The following is a 23,493-nucleotide window of genomic DNA, read 5'->3' on the forward strand; positions in this document are numbered from 1 at the left end:
GGTTCATTCATGCGTGGTGGTAGCGGATGACGACGTGCGCTCTCTGTTGGCCTCTTTAGAATTCGCCAGACGAGTTAGTAATTTCCACAGTGGCCATAACAGAGCTCGACTTGAGCCAATATATGACAGGGGTAGGGAATCCGGGTTTCTGAATACATGGCTTTCCTGGGCAACTGTGCTGTGTGGTAAAGCGCCAAAGCAGCCGCAGAAGGTTGTACTGAGCGGAAGGTGTCGTTTTTATCGGCATAGTTATCCCAGGTGGGCTTCACCAGTTGGGAGACCTTTCGCCATTTTAAATAATTTTCATTTGGATTGCAAAATGGAGGTGAACAAAGGGTGAAATACAGCTGGCGTGATTATTATATGTTTGGGTGGGTAATGCCTTTTTGCGCCATGTATTGCATCTTAACATGGGAACTTTCCCCTTATGTCAATGCTTCAAGTCGTTCCTTTGGCATCCTTTTTCGGTCTACTCACATATGTTTATTTCGCCACGTTTGTGCGTTTTTTTCGTCACTTTTTTTTTAATTGGCGAGCTATCACAGAAGGCAATTTTGGCGTAGCCCGTTGATTACACTTTGGGTCATGCTGCATTCTGTTGTTTGTTTTATTTTTTTCGCCTTTAAGATTTTTTCATAAAACAGCAGCGGGAAATTGCGGCATTTTTCCGCGTAGATGTTCCCTAATTAATGCTCATTCTTTATTAGCACTGTGGCATTTATTCCTTTTTAAAGTTCAATTCGGACGGTGCGCATACAGAGAGTGAAAAAAAAAAAAAAAAAAGAAAAATCTTCTTCTCTTCACATTTCCATATACATCGTACGCACACGTTGGTGGTTGCTCCAATAAGCAAAAGCATCGCAGGAACACGTCGTACAAGGAGTTAAGAGATTTTCTTGTCCTCTTTCCGCTCATGCATAATAAATGGTTTATTTATTCCCCTTGTTGTTGCAATTATACAATTTGGACATACGGTTGTACTTCTTAATTAGCTGCTTCTTGTTTTTGCTACTTACAAGCTTTGTGTGTTCATCGATCAGCTTCATGGCCGTTTTCTTGTTCCTCGTTCTGTATACCTTGTTCGTGGTGGTGCTGCGCGGAAGGGGTGAAAAGGTGGGTGGTGTTGTTTTGGCGCAGAAATGTATGTGCCGCGTGGTGCCGCTCACTGTGCAGTGACAAATTTGCACGTCTGCGTGTCCGCCTCACTTTTGGTCCGTGGATTTCACGCACAACACAACTTTCCCCTTCTGCAATCGGAGATTTACGCCATTTTGTTTCACGAGTCCTAAGCGAAAAGAAGGGGTGTAAACGTATAACTCAGCCGTGAAAGGGAGAGGTGCGAAAGAGTGACTCAGCCGTGAAGGCAAACAAAACCAAAGGAAACGTGTATTTCCTTTTTTACGGAATAGCAGCCCGCACCGCATAAATACTTGGACGCACAGCCGTCGACATACCACTGCTTGAGGGCGTATTTTTGCAGCTAATGTTGTACAAGTCGCATAGAAAATTTCCCTTCCTTCCACTTTTGTTTTTTTTCAAAAAGCAATTGTTCCTTTTGGTTAGTTCCCAAATGAGGGCGTTGCTCACGTTTGACATTTTGTTCACAATTTTGCTTAGCTTTTTTTTTTTTTTTTTTTTCGAAAGAGAGGTTTTTATCAACGTGTACGAAAAGAAAAAGTACCCTTTAGTGTAACACGATTTTTACGTTGCTTCAACGATGGATGCGCAAGTTTAGAAAGGAAAATAATTTTTTCAGCTATAGGATCAATTAAAATTGGGGATGGATTTTCAGATGAATGGGTGAAAAATTCGAAGCTCGGGATTTCCTCAAATTTTTATTTTGATAAAATAAATGAATGCGAGTATTACCCTTTGGGCTTGAGATTAAATTTGCAAAGGGTTTTTTTCCCAATACGGGGGTGGGGGATCGAAAGTAGTATGCACAGCGCGTCGGCTCATATGCAACGTAATGAGCGAAGCATAGATAACATTGTAACGCTATGCGTGCTCGCATGCCATTTTGTAGGCGCTTCTTCCTCTGCTAACTTTGGAAGCGCCCCGAATTTAGTGAAGCTGTGCTTTACTTTCCCCATAGTGATCATTAAGTTATGCCGGGAAGAGGGAATCGGTTTATTTTATTTTATCCATTTTTTTTTTTCTTCTCTCTATATACTAGCTATTTTTTATCTCCCCCATTTTTGTGCAGAGAAAGTTACAATTTTTTATTTTCCCCTTTGACACTTTCTTCTTCAAGTGAAAAAAAATTAGCCATTTTAGCAGTCCCCCCATGTGCGCCTTCGTTTATGAAGCGGGGGAAAAAAAAACTACAAAGTTGTAAAGTTCCATAAGCGAAGAAGGAGCAGTGAAGGAGGAGCAGCATGTGGTAATCCACACCAGTTATGTCCAAAGGAAAATAACATACGCATACATGTACGGTATTCTTAAACAGGCGGGAAAAAAAAAATTACGCGCTGTTTTAATTGCCTAAGAGGGGACGAATCATATTCGTTCCTTTTTTCCACTGTTCGAATGTACACCCCGTTGTGAAGAGAAAAAAGAGGAAAAAGGATGGAGCGTGAGACTTTCCCCATTTTAGGGATTCCCTTGTGGCCAGCCATTAGGACGGTATAAGTTTCAACTTGCACAGGTACCCATTTGTCATTTTCAGTAGAACAAAATGAGATGACGTGGGACCTAGCTGGCTGTACGTGTGATTATTTAAACCGAGTAGGGAATATGAAAATTCCCATTGTTTTTTTTTAAAGTCTATTTGGTGAAGTACTTTTCCTTTTTTTTTTTTACTGTATGCTTCATCATTCGCCACGTAACGTGCATTCACTCGCATGGGCGTCTTTACCAAAAGGTTCAGAACGGTGAACTAGGACGCACTCGCGAGGTGGTGACGGTGATGTTAAAAGCGTAGGTCGATTAAAAAAAAAAAACGATGCTAGTTCTTTGTTCATACCACACACATGGGCAAAAGAGAATGAAAAAAAAAAAAAATTACATTATATAATGTTACCTTATGTAACGCTACACAGCACATCATAGCACCAGGCGACACGCATCCAACCCCTTCGAATCAAATGTTCGACGGGTACATGAGTATCCTGACTCTGTCTCCAAAGGCCTTAGGAGGGATATTGCTTCTGAATCTTGCGCGAATCACTCCGCTGTTTCCGTGCGTTCTGCATACCTTTCCCCATATGCACTGCGGGAGAGATGAAACGGGGGTGCGAATAGGGGATGAGAAGGAGCCCAACAGAGAAAAGCGGGTGGAGGGCAAAGTTAAGGTGAAAAATGGCATGATCACGAATAAAGCAACATAAGGGTAGACGGAAAGGGGCGCACCTCGCTATGAGTTTGCCTCTTCCATACCTTAATCTTCACTCCGTCATGGTGCTTATTCGTCCTGTATACGTAGGCAATCCTTTTGCCCACATAAAACTGGGCATGCTTTTTCGTATGCACATTCCTTATCGAAATAAGGGTAAAGTTGGGGTCTTGGTTTCTTTGAGATCTGCAAATAAAGGGAAAGTGAAGTGAGCGTTGAGGTACCTAGGAGTCAATCGGGGTAACAGAGTGTCGGGGGAAAACGGACCTGTCGAATGTGTACATTCCCTTTTTCAAATCCCTCAAGAACAACGGCGTTCGCCGACGAAACGCGTGTTTTGCTACATATGCTGATGCACTCTCTCTTTGGTGGAGTCTACAATATCTTCGTCTTATTAGCGCGGACTTTTTTCGTGCAAAGCGTTATATGTTTTTTCTTTTTTTCATGTGAACTTTCATCTGTCCCGAATCGTATGCACAGCCAACATCACTTAATGAGGGAAACCCACTGGCTTAACTTAATTACGTCTTGTTCATTGTTGGCTCCTGTTTATTTCCCGCAATTCTCTCATGCGCTCTTATTCGTCTCTGCTGAGGTGGATGGGCTGATGCACAAGGCGTTGGCTCTGGCCGCCCAGTTGGCAGCTCCCTCATGTGTGTGTTCATACCTCTTGTATCCCAAGATCACTCCTTTCTCATATAATCGAACTGCCTTAAGTTTTTTGACCGTTTTTTTTTTCTTCCCCAAAACTTTTTTTACAACTTTTTTTATGACCTTCTTAGCGGGTTTCTTCCCTTTGGCGTTGCCAATTTGTTTTTTGCTTTTCGTTTTATCCATTTTGCGCGCGGTAGGTTTGATGTATCGCTCAGCACGTTGCGCGTTTGCAAAGGCAGATTGGGGTATATTATTTTATAATCTAGCCGGAAAGCAAAAAATCACTAGCAGGAATATAGGTCAAAATAAGGGTAAACGTACATATGCATGTATCTTCAGATGATTCAAAAAAAAATTATTTATTTTTAAAAAAAAATAAAAATTGCGGATTTGTACGAACGTAAGAAATATTTGTAATGGTTTGGAAAAAAAAAAAGTTGGGCCCTTCTTTCAAGGAAGTTTTCAAATTAGTAATGAGGACGTCAAGCGCGGAGCAAAATATAAGTATATAATATAATGTATGTAGATTATGAGTGTAGCCGCTTACGTAGAAAATGCTTCTGGATGTTTTTTCCAGTCGGGCTGGCATCTTGCTGGCGCACCGAGTTCTCGTTTCACTGGATGGGAGGGTGTTGCCACGTTGCTGCGAGCAAATCAGCATCACCCCACAACAGGTATTATATACATATGTAATAATATGTATACACTGTGGAAGGCGTTTTTTTTTTTTCTTCACATGGCATGTTTTGTTGTAAGGGCTATTTTCCACTCGACAGCAATTGCGCGCAGCCGGTAGAGCATATGTCATGGGCAAAAAATATGCTGCACCATTATGCCATACAAATAAGGCGTAGTAATGTGGCCTGTGCGAAATACGAAAAAAACATTTCCCTGCGTAGATAAATAAATAGTACACTGCCTCGTCTGCCTTCCTTCCGCCCCTAAGCGCGTATATATATTATATTATGTATATATATTACATATATGTATGTATATATATATAAATACCCCCCTTAATCTCCTTCCCTGGAAAGCGGGCTACTTTGGGACGCTGCGTTTGTTAAACTTCCCACCAACGGGATGTTCCGTTGGAGAAGCTGCCTGCAGTTGCAGTACAAACAAAATACGCGCTTCATTCCTGCCTATAGCCGCGACGTATTCAATAAGGAAGGTAAAATTCCCAAATGCAATGAAGCGCAAATGGGGTGCGATTACAGAATTATTATGCAGAAAAAATGCTAAGTGTTTTTCAAAAAAAATTGAAGGAAAAGAAAAGCGGCCTTAGTATAAGAATACGCCACGGTAATATATAAGTTGCAGCCCGTGGGGGGCAAGGCCCCTCCCCTACCCCCAAAGAAAAAAAAAAATATAGCAAGTAAACACGCGGGAGGGGTAGGCAAATGCGGATGCACTGCCTCATTTAACAAACGATTTGGGAGGAAAGAACAAGAAGAAGTGGTCGGTTTCTTACATTTGTTCATAAGAAAAATTCTTAAAAACTGGGTGGGAGGAAGAAACTCCAAAGTGGGAAGAAAAGTTGAATGCGGGGTGAGCATACCACCAAATTGGCAGTGGCGCATTAGATAATTTCCCTGCCAAAGGGGTTGGGGGAGGCACCACCCGTGTTCCCTTCCCCCCTAGTACTTTTGGCATCGCATCATCACAAAGTTTGAGGCGTCGGTAAACTCGGAGAACTTTGCCTCATACAAGTCCTGACTTAAGTTGAGGAAGGAGCTGATAAAGTAGTGACTCGGGGGGGTGAACAACTGTATGTCGTAATTTCCATTTTGTAATTCATCAAAGAATTCTTGTGACCCATCCCTGTTCTTCCTACACACATACAGAAAAGTGCCCTTCGGTTTTAAAGTTAAGTTAATTAAATGGATAAGTGACGGGACGATTTTCTTATCGTATATTAAATCACTCCCAATAATGTAGTCATATGTGACCATCTGCTCATTTTCACGTGGGTAAGTATTCTCATTGGTCCAATCAATGTTGCATATTTTTATTTTACGCCTCCATTCTGAATCTAGGTTTCCAAGGAGTTCTTCGTTTAATGAGACATTATGCGAAATGTTACTTAGAGTGAATGGGTTGACATCAGTAATGACAACTTGGTTCGGTCCCTGCTCATTTCCGTCGCGAAAGACGTTCGCATGTGTGAAAAGCGAAATGCTGGCTAGTCCAGTCCCTCCACCGAGTTCTAAGACTGCTTTGTTGCTAAATAGAGTGGCATTCTGGAGGCACAAGTCGGAGATCCATTTGCTGATCACGAGGCAGCACTCCCAAATGTTAATCCCGGTGATGTCATTATGCGAATGGACCTCTTCTCCAGATGTTTTGCCATCCTCAAATGAATTCCCAAAATAGTTTAGTCCAATTTCTCTTATACGTATGATGGCCTGTTCTTCGATTTCCTCGTTTTTTACTTTTGCTTTTTCGTTGATGAGCAATTCGTGGGTGCATTCCTGAATTATTTTTGCATCCTCTAAGTTTGTCGTGAACGCTGTTCCGTCGTGGCTATTGCGTGCACCGTTCTCACCGTTGGCTACGCCGCTTAACACACCGCTGCTCATGCCACTCACCGCGCGCGCATCCTGATCGTCAAGCACACTCGATATGGGATGGCTCAGAACAAGGTGCAAGATATTTTCGTCCTGGGCGTTGAAGGCCTCCGACAGAATGCTCTTGTTGAATTCATTTTTCTTCAGTAGGTCGATTTTGTTGGCTTCCTTGTACAGGCGAATTTGCTTCCCCCACGTTTTCCCCTGGATGTTTAAAGTAGCACCTCCAACACCCTGCATGTTGTCGCCATTTCCGAAGCTGCCATCATCATCGTCAAAGAAAATGCTCGCGAAAAAATTCATGGAGTTGATTTTATTTTTGACATGGGCACTTAGCTGGTAGCCGTCCTTCACGAGGTGAATTTCCAAAAAATCTTTCCTCATATGTTCGTACAGTTCGTTTTTCTTTCTTTCCACTGCTGTATATTCTTTCCTATATAAAAGATAGTCGAAAAGTAGCACTTCCTTAACAGCTTCACAATGCTTATTCTGTATGGCCCACATGAGGGGGCTATTTCCACTGGTATTCACTTGGTTATGTCCAATTGTGCACTCGTATAGCAGGAAGCGAATCATGTCCACAGTGTTATTTGCGCATGCAAAATGTAGGAGTGTGTTCCCATTTTCGTCCTTCACATCGTTAATTGAGCTTATGTTTCCATGTTGAAGGATTTTTTTAAGTTCCTCAATGTCGTTTGTCCTTACGTAATAAATCAGGTCTTCGATCTCATCATCCAGCCTATTGCTGTTGTTATTCTCTGGGGGGACATTCTGATATTTTTCTTCTGCTACCATGACCATTTTGTGCAGTCAATCTGGGGTAGAAGTGCGGTGAATGCCCTTTGAAAGGTATCATTAGAGGATTTCACTTCCTCGCGACAAAGGTGCAGGCCCCAACGCAGCGTGAATTCGACCGCTCCAAGTTGGTGTCAGTCCCCACTGTGATTTGTAAACACCAAAGGGCGGACCCCTTCAAAGTGTTCTGCCCTCGTCAATTTTCGGGGGGCCCCAATTTGGCACAACTGTAAATAAAAGGAAAAATAAGAAAATAAGAAAATAATAATGTATTAACGTATGCAATTGTGAAAAAATTGATTCACGAGATGTATCATGCGAGCAAGCTCAATGTCGCACCGTTCTTCTCGAAAACCGCGCGGAAGAGAAAAATGATATGCGCATCGCAGTGTTCTTTCCCCGTACATATTGGTGCGTAAAATGATTGGCATATTTTCCCTGAATCTGCTGTTCTTGACGAAATGGTATACTTTGGGAAAAAAGGAAAACGAAAAAAGAAAAAAAATGTAATTTGATCTACCTTATAGGAATAGCACTGTTTTGTCATTGTTAATTTTTTTTTTATATGTAAATACTATTTTTAAAAAGGTTAACTCTTTTTAATTCTCGGGATGAATTTTTTTTCTTTTTTTTACATGACCAAGAGAAGCAGAAAGGAAATGTTCACATGTGAAAAGGAAGACTTTCATTTTGCTGCCACTCTCAACCTGTACGACAACCTAAGTAAAGAAGAAATTTAGCAGTAAGGATATGAGCCCCGTATGCACATTAGGCGAAGTAATAACTCCCGAGGGTGTGCCTAAATGATGTCATATCACATAAGCTACAATAGCCGAAGAAGTAGCCTTACATGTTAACAAACAATAAAATAAAAAAGAAGGGAAGAAGAAAGTGAAAAGAATGTACACTCTTAATAATTTGGATGAAAAAACACACAAAAGGGGAAAAGATTCAAGTGCGCAGATTGCAGAGAGCAAAATAAGATCGGCCCAGTATAACCCAGCAGAGCACAGTCGTGTGAGCAGAACTCCCTGAACTCGCCGCTTTGGAGATTATTGCGGAAGGCCAAGAAACAAGGATCAAGCAGATGCTACCCGAAGAGATAACCAAATGACTAGGCAGCTAAACGACCAAACCAACTGATGCCTACACAGAAGGTAAAAAGCGCATATTACACACCTATATATAAGAAGCCATTTTTGAACCCCCAGACTGAACTTCTCCTGGTAAGCTGCCCTCACCAAAATGGAGTTAAAGAAGTTTCGCTCCTTCCTTTTAAGAGGAAATATAAGCCACTGTGAGCATGTGCCAAAAATTGGACATGTGCCAGAAGAAGGAAAAGCCCAGTCCCCCTTTGATGACACAAATGGAGCCAAGAACAACGATTCCATTCTTGACGTGATAAAAAAAATACCCATAAATCCATTCATCGATAGCAATGAAGATTTAAATAAATATAAATACGGAGTGGAGAAAAAGGAAATTCAGAGATACACCGGTGTTCAAGTATACGAAGAGGAAGATAAAGATCACAAGAAGAACAAACCGATAGATTACCCATTTCCTGTTAGCAAAAGTGTTATTTTTGAAAAGAACAAAGTAAACAAATCGGAGGATCGCATAAACATAAATTATAGTAACATAGCCAGTGACTTATACCCAGAGGAAGGATTTAAGACGCCAAACAGAAAAAAGCATTTTTCCTCAGACTGGGAAATGCTACTAGCACATAATCATGGGCTATATAATTTTAAAAACACAGACCATAACACCATTGTTAACAAAGACATGTATGCTTTAAACACCGAAAATGACATACGAAATAAACTAAATTTGTACGTGGACAGAATAAATGTTGATAACCCTAATGATGCTTGCAAGTATTTGGCCATAGAGGAGTATAAATGTTTGTTAACTCATTCCTTTCACATGAACCCCGATGTCAGCAACCAAAAGTGTGTTAAGTGGTTTAATGAATACATGCAGTGTAAGTGGGACGAGCACAAGCTAAATTATGGCTACAACTACATTGAAAATAGGAGAAATAAAAAGTCCAAGGCGTATATTGCGGCCCCCGATTATCAGTACTCCTAGGAGGGAGCATCGGAAGGGTAAGGCAAAACGTAGAAAGGGGGCATCGCATAGGAGCAGCAGAATTAACCATTTTTTTTCTTTTTTTTTTTTTTCTTCCGCACACACGGAGCTACTTTCTTAAGTAAATTAATACGCAAGCCGCCTCTTTCGTCTAAAATAGCACAGAATAAGCGTCTCATGTTGACCCATCTTCTATCCATATCAAAGGAACAGCTCCGCTGATCAGCGTTGCTTGCACATTCTCATATGTGCTCGCCCAAGTGGACACACATAGAGGAAGCAGACTCCCTTGAATTTTAATCGTTACAGGGAATGACAACTTGTGCAGGTTAGCCTACAGAAACTTGCCTTGCAATCCAGATGGTTTCCATCGAATAGGAGTAGCTAATAGGGAGATGCAAAATCAGGGCAAGTAACAAAACCGGCGTCATGTACAAAATTGTGCGACCACTTTGGGGGTAGCCATTTTGCGACAGTGTTATCTTTTTTATTATATTTTTTTCTTCTCTTTTCTGTTCATATTTTCTGAACAGCTAGCTAAAATGAAATAAAGATGTCATTTCATTTCGTCAAAATGTAAAAAGAAAAAAAAACACATACATGTATATATTTATGTGTATACACCCTTAGTGGTTTCTTTTTTCCATTATGGGGCGAGCAAATTCCCTCCCCGTCCTTGAACCATTTGCGTGTATATACCAGTATATGTGTGCATTGTTCCCTGCACAATCTGACAACTGCGGTGTAAGCATAAGTATGTTCCTATTTGTGCGCGTAAATTACACTCCTGAGGACGGAAGAGAAAACTGAAAGCGCAATTTTTGTTTTTTCTGCATGTGATATGGTGAAACTTACTTGTCCCAAAGGGGGGTGTTCCGTTTGGTTTACCTGTCTCTGCGCATGTGACATGTGTATGTATGAGATTGCGGTAAAAGGGTGCGAACTTGCTAAAAAGTGGTGTCGCATGACGCGGGGGATGTGCTTCCCCTTTTCTTTTGATCAGCGCAGGATGCAACATAATGGAAGCCGGGGGTGAGGGCCTCAAGAATGGCATTGAATGTCTCAGCATGGCTCAGACGCGCGTTGCACATAAACGACATGATTTTTTCCAATGGGCCATTGCCTCAATTTGTCCTCCCTAATCTTCCTGCATGTATCAGATTCGTTAATAGTGTATTACAGATTTTAGTGTTTTTTTCGTTTTTTGTTCGCATTTTATTACCAATATTTTTCCAACCGTCTCACCACTTCTTTCAACCTTTTTCCCGCATGTGCCAATTTTGCAGACCCATGCGCGCTTATCAGGTAACTGATTGCCAACACATTTTCATTCACAAACTGGAAATTTGCTCAAGCGAGTAAAGTGTTTCGCAAGTTAAATTTGTTTTTAACTGAACCATTTAAAATGCAGACTTCATTTTGTATGCATGTATTGCCAATTTTTTGCTTGTCGAAATTTTTTTCTTTTTCTTCTTTCTTGCATCATTCCACATGCGCAAGGCATGTACGAACACTGACTGGGGGTGTAGTACGTATTCTTTTCTGAGCATTCATTCTTGACCGATACTTAAAGAAATTTTTTCTTTTTTTCAAATTACTTTGTAGTTGTGAGAAGCAGGGCGTCCGGTTAATGTCTTCTCCATTTGTGTTCTTGCACACGTGGAGATTACATTGCTGTGTATTGCTGTGTGTATTGCTACGCATATTATTACTACGTATATGTAACGGTGGATACACAGCCCTTGTCTGGCTTTTTAATCAGCATAGCAAACATTTGCGTAATTATTAGAACGAATTCCCCATTTTGTGCAACATATTCACGAGTCACCAAAATTGCACCATTCGCCTTTTTCTGTACGTAATTTTTTCTTTACTCCCCTATGCAGTAGGACGATCGTGATCCGTTGCTGTTTCATATCGAGTAAATCCATTCGAACTGCCTGTGTTGCTTCTTCCTGGTGTCTCCATTTAGCAAATACCCCCTCTGAGCAACCAGAAGATTTTTCACTCACTTCGATATGTGCTCCTGTTGGTGAAGTCAACTGCAAGAAGTTCAGTTTGCTAGTGGAGAGTGCTATCTTTCAATTTGACCCTGTCTTTGTGGAAGAATTTGTGAGCACTTATTTGGTGAAGCAAAGAAAAGAGTCATTCTTTCTACTTGGAGAAACCGATGCACGTATGTGTATATGTTAGCACCCAATTCAGGTAGACACCGAAAGGGATAAATTCATGGTAACATTTGCAACCGCTCAGACATGAACGAAAGGCGGCCGCACGGATAGCCACAATTTTGTGTCTTTTCCCATTTTCCCACCATTTTCGTAGCACCGCATCGTGAGGGTTGATCCTACTCTGAACATCACGTAGGCGTACACCCTAACATAGAAGCTAGTGGATCAAAAATGCATCCGGACAAGGAAGACAACTGCATTATAGATAAAAACAGGATCGACAGTGTGAACAAATATATTTACACGAAATTCCCCACATTTGACCTTCACAAAAAGGTAAAGAAGTACAACAACAAGATATCCGAATTGATGATAGAAAATGAAAAGTTAAAAAAGTATAGAAGTAATTTGGAGAAAAGAATCATAAAAGGTAACGAAAATTTTGAAGTCAATTTTATGAAGTATGAGATAGCCATTTCGAATGCCTTACGTATTGGCTATTCATGCATATTCCTATGCAACGCATTGAATAAAATTATAGACAGATATAAGATAACCGTCTTGAGGGAGCTACTCAGAAGAAGAGATCAATTCAAAAACAATCTCATCAAATCTTACATTAATAAGAACTCGTACGATAAGCTATTCATAAACAATATGGTTATGAAGATAGAGGGGTTGTATGAAAAGAACAGACATTTTGTCACGACTGTTTTGGTAATCTTGGTGAAGAATAAGTTGAGAGACATTTTCAACTTATTCGTCTACAATGTTTTGGGGATTCCCACTGCGGGTGTCGATACCTTCAACGGTTTGTCCTCAGGAAGGGAAAATTCCAACGGTGTAACATCCTCCAGAAGGGGGAATGGGCGTTATGTGGACCTGACAACGGATGAAAGAATTCAGTACACATCCGGGTTTATAAAATTAATGGACGTTTTAAAAAGTAAAGTCTACAGAACAGTTAGAGTTTTCTTCATGAGTCTGAATAGGCATAATGATGAGTACGATTTGTATGCACGTGGTGTGTGGAAGTCCGTCCAACATAGCAAAGGGGAGAGAATCCAGTTTGCCACGAACAGTGGAGACACAAAAGAAGGTGCAATCAGAAATTGCGTAAGAGACAAGGGTAACAGTCGAAATGATAGACTATTCAAGAGTTATGACTCCTTGGTGGGCCAAAAATTAATTCCCAAAGGGGACACCCAGGATGATGGATCTAACTTAGAATGTGACCGCTCAAGCATTAGCAGCTACTTTCCCCATCCCAGTGACGTCTACAATTATCTGTACTACCAGGAACTGCTAAACATTAAGAACAAGTTATCAGCCAGGGTTATGGATGATGAAAATCGCGATCTGATAAACTATATCAAATTTATGGAGACAAAAGGCGAAGTATATTGTTTGAGGGGAAATGGGAAGGACAGGGGTTCATCGGTTGGGAATACAACCAACCGGAGCAGCGTTATAGGGAACAACTCTACACAAAGTTGGTTACCCCAGAGTGATAACCGCCCACACAGGAGGCCAAACGAAATAGGTGGCCGATTCTTTGACCAAGTGGTCACGGTGGCAAATAATACCAACATGGGCTTTCACGAAACGGGGGGTGGCGATGGCCACAGGGGGAAAGTTGTAAGTTTTTCCTTATCAGATGAAGGGGATAATCCAAATGTAGATAACAATTTTTATGAGCAAAAAAGAAGAGAGGGATTTAATCTAAGGGGGAAGGTAAATTACACCGGCTCAGAAGGTTTGCGCAGATATGGGGTTAATGGGGAGGAAGAAAATATTCTGAACGGGTCAGATGAAAATGAAGGCGGGGTTCAATTCATGGCCCCCGGGCAGGGGTACTCCCCGCCGCTGGGGGAGGTAGAAGTCGACGGCGAGTATTGCGCCGTAGATGGGAATTACACAGGCGACGGAAACATCAAAGCAATGGTCTCGTTCAACGACATGGAAAACAATTTCAGGAGTATAATGCCGCAGCTCAGTGAGGGGAATGAGGATGCCCCGGAGGATGAGGCGTATGAGAGCAATCGAAATTTGTGTGAGCAAACCATTGTTAACATAACGGATAAGTTAAGTAGAATCCATGACAAGAATTTTCGATGGCTTGTAGGTGAGGGCCCACCGGATGTGCTCAAAGTCAACCCCATGGGTCAGTACTCCTTCGGAGAGGACGAGGGGTATGGTTATGGAGGTGGGGCGCGTCGCGAAAAATATTGTGCGCCATTAAGAAGTGAAGAACGTGCAGCAGCGTTGGCGAAGCATTTGTGACCACGGTAGTGGGTGTGACAACGCAGAGGAAAATCACATCTTTCGAGGTCCATATAATTTTTTTCGTTCCCGTTTTTTTCCTTTTTTTACTGATTACTTTTTAAGCGCCTCATAAATGGAGTGACAAAGCTGTGGTGGGCTTCTTCCGATTGGGTAACACGAAGGGTTATCATGGAGTTATCTCCGGGCTGAAGCAGCGGGGGGCATTTCGCACACCTCAGGATAGTGGGTGAATGTATGTACATTGGTAGGACGCATACAAGCGAGGGCACCACCGTCTGTCGGTAGTTATATCCCTTGGCCATCCCCCGTTTAATGCGTTACTCCGTTTTTCCTTCTTTTTACGATGTTTGCTGTTTTTTTTTATTACACATGTATGTGAGTACCTATGACAGTTCTCTTTTTCCCCTCAACTTGTTCCATTGGTCACACCCGTGACAAATGAGCTCTGATTATTTGGCACATGCAGATTGCAGTGCGCAATTCTTCGTTTCACCCGAAGGGAGTTAACTTCATTTTTTTCGTGGGCTTAGCAGCGTAGAACTGAAACCGCCCTTGGTGGGAAAAAAATAATATTCTTTTTTAAATTCGCTAGCGGAGTGTGTGCGTTAACAGGGGGCGGAATAACCCTCAGATGGGTGGAACTTTAACGGAAAGGAAGAAATGACAGAATTAAGTGAAAAAAAAAAATAGCGTTAAAAAGAAAAAAAAAAGGGACTATCGGTAGATGTACTACAAAAGAAGCTGGAAAAACGTGGATCCATTTTGTGACGTAGTATAGAGGGCGGCCTGTTTGTCCCTTTTTGTTTTTTTTTTCTTTGCGGAATATACATTTGGAGTAGGCGAAGAAAGGAAGAAGCCCCTGGCGGGGAAGCAGCAGCATATCCACTTGGCAGTCTCACTTTGCAGTTGTGGCAGGGGCATGCGTTCACCACTTGCGCAAACGATCTGTGCGCTGTTGTACGCAATCAGCCTTTGCAGGTGCTTCTTCTCCATCGGCGGAGGGGAACCCAGAAGGACCCACAGACGGGGCAGACACCCAAGTGTAGGAGAAAAGGAAATGCAAACTGTTCTGAGGAAGGGAAGCATCACACATCTTTGTAACAAAATAAGATGTGCAAATCATGTGCAATGGTATGATGGGAGAAGGCGAATAAGTAGTGCCACAGTGAGCAGTGGGAAAAGGAGTCCACTTAGTAGCCGCCTCATCAGCTCATTCGAGACAAAAATACCCGGAAGCCAAGTAGAACTCGTAGTCGACGGAATAGCACTCACCATTTATGATAATACAAATATATTCAAGGAAGAAACCAGTAGCACCCCGATAGTGTTAATTCACGGGTGCTATGGAAGCAAAAATAACTTTCGCGTTTTTAGCAAGAGCTTAAGGAGCAGTAAAATTGTAACCATCGACTTACGGAATCATGGAAACTCAAAACATACAGATAGTATGAAATATGAAGAAATGGAAGCTGACATAAAAAAAGTTTTGGATGAGCTTCACATCAGGAAGTGCTGCCTAGTTGGTTTTAGTTTAGGTGGGAAGGTGTCTATGTACTGTGCGCTAAAAAACGAGTCTCTTTTTTCGCACCTGGTGGTGATGGACATCCTTCCTTTTGATTATAATGAGAACAAATGGCATGTGAAGCTTCCATACAATATTAGCTATATGACGAAGATTCTCTTTGACATTAAGACCAAGATGCGCCCGAGGAGCAAGGCCGAGTTTGTGGCCCATCTGCGAACACAGATCCCGGACCTATCCAGCTCCTTCGAGCAGTTCATCTGCACGTCTCTCAGGGAACAAGGGGCAAAAGTGGGGAAAACAGAAAAAGAGACGGACGCAGCGGAAGTGGCGGGGAATGCAGCTAGAGTGGTGGATAAGGCGATGGATGGAACAGACTTCGTCGGTGCTTCGAACGTGGGGGCTTCGAACATGAATGCTTCAGACTCGATTGGCTATTCGAAGGGCCCGCCTACCGAGCAGCAAAACCTCGTTTGGAAAATTAACGTGGACACCATATACAGAGAACTCCCCCATATTCTCAGCTTCCCACTAAACCACCGAGAGTGCAAGTATCACAACCCCTGCAGTTTCATCATTGGCACGAAGTCAGATTTGGTGTATACCATGCCGCAATACCAATCCATTATACAGAATTACTTTCCCTCCAGCCAAAATTTTATTTTGCCTGATGCGACTCATACTGTTTATATTGACAATGCAAAGGAGTGTGCTGATATTGTTAATAGGACATTGCGCTTGTAATTTTTTTTTTTCTTTTTTTCGCCTTACTGTGTTGGTTGTCCCCCCGTGTGGTAATTACACTCGATAGATGTTCCATCATTGGGGGGATTACCCCTTTAGCGAGCACCCCATTCATGTGAATGGGGCGTTCACATCGATGTTGTGCTCTGAGCAGAGCTCCGTAAGTATCGTTTTACTACTATTATTATTTTTTTTTTTTCAAGTTTGTAAGTATGTCACTGTTGTGTTGTGTACATGTCGAACACATCTACATATGTATCTGCCCTTGGAAAGATGCCAACCTCGTCCGCCATCACACCACACGGGGGGGGTCTATCCCTTGGATGAACCGCGTATATCTGTTCCTCAACCGTCTCATTTCCTCCTCCTGTCCCTTTCACCGATCAGTGGCAACAACGGGGTGTTAGAATATGCACAACTCAGTCTTTATGAGGGTTCTTTGATTGCAGGTTCTAAGTTTTTACCTTAAAAAAAAAAGGCAACACTGTGATGTGATAACACAGTGTCATGATAACATAGTGACATGATAACATAGTGACATGATAACATTGTGACATGATAACATAGTGATATGAAAACGTGAAATGACTGCAGGGTTGCAGGAACAATGGGAAGGGGGTAGTGCGTCCCCACAACAAAACAGAACAACAAGGACACAAGGGCGAGGAGGTGTGCCCAACAACAACATGTGCGGCCTAGCAGCTGATTAGGCCAGTACGTATGCAAATGAATCCGTGCACAGAAGCATCATTGTGCAGATGTGTGAATATATACTTCCACACACTGACACAAAACAAGGCAATGGAACGAACAAGGGGACTGGCGCGTATATAAAGAAGGGAACAAATGGAAATATATATATGTGTGTTTTTGTATGTATGCGTGCACACCTTTATATGCCGGAAGGTCTCCTCTTTGCCGGGTTCCGTATAAGGCGGCACGCCCAGCTACACACACGCGGACGCAGGGGAAGGGCTAGAGCAGAGTGAGCCACTTTTTTTTTCGGAAAAACAAAGAAAGCATTTTCATGTTGAGTGAAATGAAGACGGGTACCGTTCGGCGTGGGCCCGTGGTGACTTTGAAGTGCGGGGAGGAGCATAACACACACAGGGTATGGTACCACCATCGCGTGGTTCCTTTCCCACCTCTAAAAGTATACCTTCTTTTTTTTTACCAGGCTGATATGCACAAGTTAGACCACATACCAGTGTTCATATTACCATCTGGTTGATGTACCAACTCTATAGGATAAAAGAATAAAATAACCGTGTCTTCCCCGTGACGTAAACGTGCCATGGCTAGCTAGATATTCCCAAGAAGTACGTTATTGTTCTCACTGACAATTGAGCTGTTAAAGGTGAGGTCGTTATGAACAGTGTTACACCCATCGTCGTCCTTATTCTTGCGGCAATTCTTCCCAAATATGGTTTGGCCTTTAACTTTGGAGAGTCTAACTTTGATTGCCCAGAACTTTGACTTATAAAAACCATGTGTTTTTGCAGAGAAGGATTTATAATAACGCTTGCCATTGTCATACCAGGAGGCAATCCAACTCCTCTTGTCCCAATAGACCCCTGCGACATCACATTTCAGATCATCGGGGTTCTCTAGGTTAGGCCCTTCTTTATCGGATAACTCCAAGAGGTACTCAAATTCGCTTTCATTTTTTATAATTTTGGTATTGGTTCTACTGACCGTCCCATATTTTTTTATATTTTTTTTTTCCACACTCTTGTTGTTATTGATTGTGTTTCTTTTGCCTCCTTTTCTTCTCTTAGTGGTGTTTGCTGATGCATCGTTCGCGTTTTTGAATCCGTCATTGTTTTCATTCTTCACGTATTGCATTAATCCATTTGCGCTTAATTTTTTGGCTATGGATAAGGAGTCTCCGTTTTGGAGGGCCATGTCAATACTGTTGTTGCTTATAACTGTGGGGATGCCGCTACTGAAGGGGGCAGCGCCGCGGTGGCAACCGTTGTTGTGGTTTGCCCCGTCCATCCCATCTCCGTGTCCGCCGTACTGAGGAGGCGCGTTGTACAGTTCCACCTTGAATTTGTCATTGACTCGCGAATCGGCTTTGCCGTACGCCTGCAGCAATTCCAGAGCGTCCTTCGAAAGCGCACCAGGTAAGATTGCGATGTCGGTCTTCATGCCGTTCTTTTCTCTGTCATAAAGGAGGGTACTACCATCCTGCAGGGCTCTGCTATTCCCATGGTTGTACATTTCCCTGTGGAGAGCATACTCATGTTGCCTTTTCCTTCCAGCTTTTCCATGCTCACTCTTCGTTTGGATCCTCTTTAAATGATCGTCACAGGCTGAGTAAACATGGGCCAAATCTTTGCCATATTGATTGTTGCTGTTGATGTTGTTGTTCATGTTGCTCATTCCGTACATGCGCCCAACCTGTTTGCAATTATTTTTTACATGTTCAGGGAGACCATTTTCGAAGTTATCCTGCACGAACTGATCCTGCTTTTTCATCGCTCCTTGGTTGTTGTTACTCACGTGGGTGACTGCATACATGTAGTTGCTATTAACGCTGTTGTCACTGCTGTTTAGGTCGTTATAAATGGTCGTTGGAACAGTTGCATCGACCCCACCAGCAACTTTTTCCACTTGATTACTATGCGAAAATATTTTCAACTTGTTTCTGTTCTGAAATGCACTTTTCAAATCGTACACGCTGGGGTTGCCATTACTCTCCCATATGTGCATGGAGTGAGGATAATCCGAATTCAACTTACAGCAGAGGTCGTCCAATTTTACGCACACTGTGTAAATGGTGTCGAACCACTGATTGTACTTATCATCTGTGAAATCGACGTTACTGCAGAGGTCTGCCTCTTTGGTGTTGCTCTGTATAGTGTGGTTGTCCAGGACCCTGTTATATGCGTCGCTTACCTCGCAGTGGTTCCCCGGGCTATCGTCATGTGCGCAGCTAATTACACTTTGGTGATCGTGGAAACCCATCATGCTTTGCAGGTTCATTTCTTCTTTAAAATTGCGATCATTAATCTCGCTCTGCGGGCTTTGGTTGTACAGGACGTGGTGGTGGCGATACAGGTCGTGGCGCGTGTTTTCTTCGTTCGAGTCGTCCACGTGGTGCACGCCGCTTCTGCCATTCATGCGAGCCATGTTGTCCATGCCCCCCCCCACACCAACCCCATTCATGCCGTTCATCTCGCTGATCCCGTTCATCTCGCCAAGCAATTCTCCCACAGCCCCGTGCTCGCTGAGCTTGTGGAGGATAATGTCCTTACCCATACTTCCCATATTCTCGATCTTCATGCAGCTCATGGTAGTGTCCAGACTTCTTTTTTTCACCAAGTGATCATTATTCACGTGACCAAAGTTTGGCTTATGGATAGTGCTGCTAGCTACCTCTTGGGTTATTTTTTTAAAAATCATTTCTTTGTTCCTTTCCAAAGACATGTTGTTGTCTTCCATCATATCATTAACGATCGTATCTTGACTAACTTTTCTCATCAGCATTTCGTTGTTCTTATATTCGATGTGATCGTTGTCATTGTCCTGAAAGGTGGTATCTTGACTTATTTTTTTCTTCATTATTTGCTTGGGGATTGTATCTACTGGCACTTCTCTGTGCACGGGATTGCCCATCTTCATTTTCTCATTTAGGTAATTCTCCAGCTGTTCGGCGTTGATGAAGTTGGCCACGCCCTGGTCGCTCACGCTGTTTACGCCATTTACACCGCTTCCACTACGTCGGCCAGTTCCGTTGTTTGCACTGTTTAGATGATTCGCCCGAGCCAGGTCACCATTCGTGATTCCATTGGTTCCATAGGACAGCTGTTCCCTCAGCTCCTCTCCTTGGGTCTCTAAAGGTAATGTGCACATGTCCATGTGATCGTCTATGGTAGCACCGTTTTTTAGATTTTCCATATGGGGATTCTTCTGCAAGTTGTTGACTCCTACCGGTTGGACACAGTTGCGATGGTTTGTAGAAAAGTTCTTTGTCCCTTGGTCCATGGCTAAAGGTTGATTGTCGGACGGGTACGGCTTTGTGTGTTGCGAGGGAAATTGCTTCGAATTCTGCCTCCGTATCTGCTTATGGTTCAGGCCCTGGTTTAGGTTTCTCAGCGGCACTTCGTTGAAGCTTATGCTGCTCCTAACTGGGGGAGAACTCGCGGCGGAGTTTGGCGCGGTCTGCTCCATTGGTGTGTGAAGTGGGACTTGCGCGGTTTGTGCGGTTTCCGCTCTCGGTGTGCCTTTTTGGCCTTTGGAGTTTCTCTGACTGGACGCGATTTTTTCGCTTCCCTGGTTCTTTCCCCAATTGGGGTAGTTTTCGCTTCTAATGTTTTCCGTTTTTTTTTCACCCTCTATAGTTATTTCGTGCTCTACATCTATTTCGCGTTCCACCGCTATTTCGTGTTCTACAGCTATTTGGCGTTCTATAGCTATTTTGCACTTCGCTTTATTTTCGCTTTCAAGGTTGCTTTCAATTGTATGGCTGCTTAATTTTTCTGCATTTGTGCTTCTACCTATGTTTGTTTCATCTTCTCCATCTTTTCCGTCCTTTTCCTCTCTCTGCAATTCCAGTTCAGCGTCACGCACGTCAGGAGGTGCGCATGGCAATTTTGTCAAGGGTGCATGCGCATGAGCGACCTCATTCGGTGGGGATATTTCACATTCTTCATGCGTTTCTCGCGGAATAGAATCCATTTTAGCGTCCAGCGAGGTAGGCATTGTGTCAGGGTTTGCTCGTCCTGCAAGATCCTGCATTTTCTCACTTCTATTTTCTGGTGCGTTAAAAGTAGTACACGCATTAGGTAGGGCGTTTGCACAAACGGTGGTCCCGTTTGGAATGGCAATGCCGCCTGGGTGCGCAATGTCGCATGGCTGTAAAGCATCGTTTGGTGTTTCGCTTCCTGTAGTGACTTCCTCACGGGGCACACCTTCGGTTCCGCGCGCAGCTATCAATTCGCTAGATGGCACGGACGCACATGCATTTATATTTAGCTTGTAGGATCCTTCCACATCGGCCTGTGCCACATGAAACCCTAGTGTACCGCACGGGGGAGTGCTCATTTTGCTTCCCCCCAATTCGACATCATCACAGTTTGTACCCAACTGGTGGTCACACGTTATGGTATTATTAACGGGGCTAGAAAAAGTACTTTTTTTTTTGGCGTTACTTAAATGGGAATCATCTCCTACTTCTGTAATGTCTTTTTTTTTTTTGTATTCATTTTTAGTTATTTCACGATTGATCCATGTGTAACCATCTATTTCGATTTGGTTCGCAGCACTTTCGCTGCCTCCCACGCTGTCACGACTTCTACTCACAGCATTGCCTGAGCTTGTAGAATTTATTGCTTCATCAGAGGGGGCGCTAACTGTTGGTTCATTTCCCTTCTGTAGCACCTCGTCCTGATTTTTACATTTTTCATTTTGCTCCTCCTCTATGTTTAAATTTTCCTTTTTTTTTTTTTCCTCCTCTGGTGATGCACTTGTTAATTTGTTTGCGAGTCCATCATTCGAGTTATCTTTAGAAGTGGGTCTCACTTCCTCGCCTTCTCCGTCTGTTTCCTTGGAGTCACTGCTGAATGTATTTACCTGAGCATGTTCGTATTCATTACCCGAACTGATCAATGCGTTTGGCTCCTGAATGGGCGGTAAATTTGCCTTATCAGCATCGCAATAATCACCACGTTGATCTTCCCTTAGAGAGGTTTGACCTTTGACATGCCCATTCTTCATACATTCCACCTCTACTGCATCCCTTTCTTGTTGTCCAAAAAGTGTATAATCATTGACATCGCTCGAATGGCTTCTTTCTAAATCATTATTTTCTCTCTGCGTGTGTTGAGTAACTTCCTCTGTTGTTTTGTTCTGCTCCTCTTGGAGGCTCCATTTGGCACGCCCATTTGCTTGTTTCTCTTCGATGGGGAGATGGCTGCTCGTTTGGCTCCCCAGTTCTTCGTTTTGTCCGAGGTCCAAATTATTTTTGTTCATTTCGACGGATTCCTGGCCTTTCACTGGGGGGGCGGCCTCGCCCGAGTCAACTCCCCTGTCATTTGTATGTTTGCCCGTGTGGCCCTTCATAAGTCCATTTTGGTATTCAGTTCGTTCGCCACTCCCTTGACCACTTCCTGGGTCACTTCCTCGTTCATTTGCTCCTCCATGGGTGCCTACGTCACCCTCATTTGGTTCAACATTTTGGGGAGGGTCTTCTATCCCACTTAACGCCGAGTTCGCCAAAGTATTGACACACGAGTCGTGCCTCTCAAGGGGAATGTCACTGTTTGCATTCACCTGTTCACACATGGGTGTTTCTTTGCCCAGGCTAACATTCGACTGGGTTGATTTTGTCGCAGATCTGTTTTCGCCGGCTTGCATATATAAACTAGCCGCTTCCCCCAGATTAGTAACCTCACTGTAACACCCTAATGTCTGCAGCTCTTTCATTCTGCATTCATAGGTAGGATTTCCGAGTGGTACATCCCTGTTCGTGTCCTTCACATATCCTTGGTTTCTATCACCTTCTATGCCATTGGTCCAGTTGGATAAGTTATTCATTTTAGTTAATGTTGGTGGGTATGCTTAGTGGGTCCTCCTTTGAAATGTCACACATGAGATTTAATCGGAGGAGATACTCAAAGATTAAATGACTGATGGGCGTAATTTTTACTATGATACCTCGTGTGTTATTTCGTTGTCCTGTTTGGTTCACTTGTTTGAAGCGGCGCTTCTGCAGTGGTGCGTATGTGTCTCCCGGAATTTGCCTGTATCTGGGTATTTCCTTGTGTTTTTGCGCGTTTGTTAGTGTGTGTGGTTGTTGCATCCAGCCGAGGGCGGACGTTACTGGTCGTTTTGCTTTGCCCTTATTCCTTTTTTACCGTGTGTATTTTGTTTTTAGCCCTTTCTTTCCAACGTATCAATTTTACTCTCCCTCTACGAAAAAACACTTTTCGCTATCCCGAGTGGTGTGCAGAAATGGGTAGCTATAGTGACGGGCTCTGTGGAGACGGTGTACTTGACACTTCACATGTGGGAGTTATCGAATCAATGATAAGAGGCATAAAGTGTGCAAATGGTACAACGAGTGGGAAAAAAAAAAAAAAATGGCTCGACAAATGCAGGTCCATCGAACTAAGATTGTCCCCGCTGAAGTAAACCTAGTTCGATATGCACTTGCACGTGAATATGACAGTTGCGCTGGGCCTTCTTGTGACGATCTTTTATCGTCTCCCCTTATGGCGCCTTTTCAGAGAACTTGCTACAAGGCGTGAAAGCTACGGTACACACATGCGAATGGGGGTGTTGTCCGAAACGAGGATTTTTGCGTATGCACATTCGCACATA

The 23,493-nt window shown here is 43.0% G+C and overlaps 7 protein-coding genes across 7 annotated transcripts; 3 read left to right on the forward strand and 4 right to left on the reverse strand.

Annotated features, from left to right (window-relative positions):
• Window positions 1–929: 929 nt before the first annotated feature.
• C922_02421 (ribosomal protein L28e) lies at window positions 930–1,596 on the reverse strand (the record flags this gene model as incomplete). The annotated part of the gene is made up of 3 exons (XM_008818020.1): window positions 930–1,092; window positions 1,207–1,285; window positions 1,455–1,596. 3 exons carry the CDS (start codon window positions 1,594–1,596, stop codon window positions 930–932), a joined length of 384 nt encoding a protein of 127 aa, XP_008816242.1.
• Window positions 1,597–3,082: 1,486 nt separating this feature from the next.
• On the reverse strand, window positions 3,083–4,171 carry C922_02422 (50S ribosomal protein L35Ae; the record flags this gene model as incomplete). The annotated part of the gene is made up of 3 exons (XM_008818021.1): window positions 3,083–3,211; window positions 3,379–3,520; window positions 4,002–4,171. The coding sequence occupies 3 exons, from the start codon at window positions 4,169–4,171 to the stop codon at window positions 3,083–3,085; spliced, it is 441 nt and encodes a 146-aa protein (XP_008816243.1).
• A 1,454-nt stretch (window positions 4,172–5,625) lies between these two features.
• C922_02423 (hypothetical protein) lies at window positions 5,626–7,356 on the reverse strand (the record flags this gene model as incomplete). The annotated part of the gene is made up of 1 exon (XM_008818022.1): window positions 5,626–7,356. One exon carries the CDS (start codon window positions 7,354–7,356, stop codon window positions 5,626–5,628), a length of 1,731 nt encoding a protein of 576 aa, XP_008816244.1.
• A 1,239-nt stretch (window positions 7,357–8,595) lies between these two features.
• On the forward strand, window positions 8,596–9,444 carry C922_02424 (hypothetical protein; the record flags this gene model as incomplete). The annotated part of the gene is made up of 1 exon (XM_008818023.1): window positions 8,596–9,444. The coding sequence occupies one exon, from the start codon at window positions 8,596–8,598 to the stop codon at window positions 9,442–9,444; it is 849 nt and encodes a 282-aa protein (XP_008816245.1).
• Window positions 9,445–11,846: 2,402 nt separating this feature from the next.
• C922_02425 (hypothetical protein) lies at window positions 11,847–13,898 on the forward strand (the record flags this gene model as incomplete). Its single annotated transcript, XM_008818024.1, has 1 exon — window positions 11,847–13,898. One exon carries the CDS (start codon window positions 11,847–11,849, stop codon window positions 13,896–13,898), a length of 2,052 nt encoding a protein of 683 aa, XP_008816246.1.
• A 1,060-nt stretch (window positions 13,899–14,958) lies between these two features.
• Window positions 14,959–16,167, forward strand: C922_02426 (hypothetical protein; the record flags this gene model as incomplete). The annotated part of the gene is made up of 1 exon (XM_008818025.1): window positions 14,959–16,167. One exon carries the CDS (start codon window positions 14,959–14,961, stop codon window positions 16,165–16,167), a length of 1,209 nt encoding a protein of 402 aa, XP_008816247.1.
• A 1,302-nt stretch (window positions 16,168–17,469) lies between these two features.
• C922_02427 (hypothetical protein) lies at window positions 17,470–22,707 on the reverse strand (the record flags this gene model as incomplete). Its single annotated transcript, XM_008818026.1, has 1 exon — window positions 17,470–22,707. One exon carries the CDS (start codon window positions 22,705–22,707, stop codon window positions 17,470–17,472), a length of 5,238 nt encoding a protein of 1,745 aa, XP_008816248.1.
• Between the last annotated feature and the right edge of the window lie 786 nt (window positions 22,708–23,493).

The sequence above is a fragment of the Plasmodium inui genome (assembly GCF_000524495.1).
Source record: "Plasmodium inui San Antonio 1 unplaced genomic scaffold supercont1.8, whole genome shotgun sequence".
Lineage (NCBI taxonomy): Eukaryota > Apicomplexa > Aconoidasida > Haemosporida > Plasmodiidae > Plasmodium > Plasmodium inui.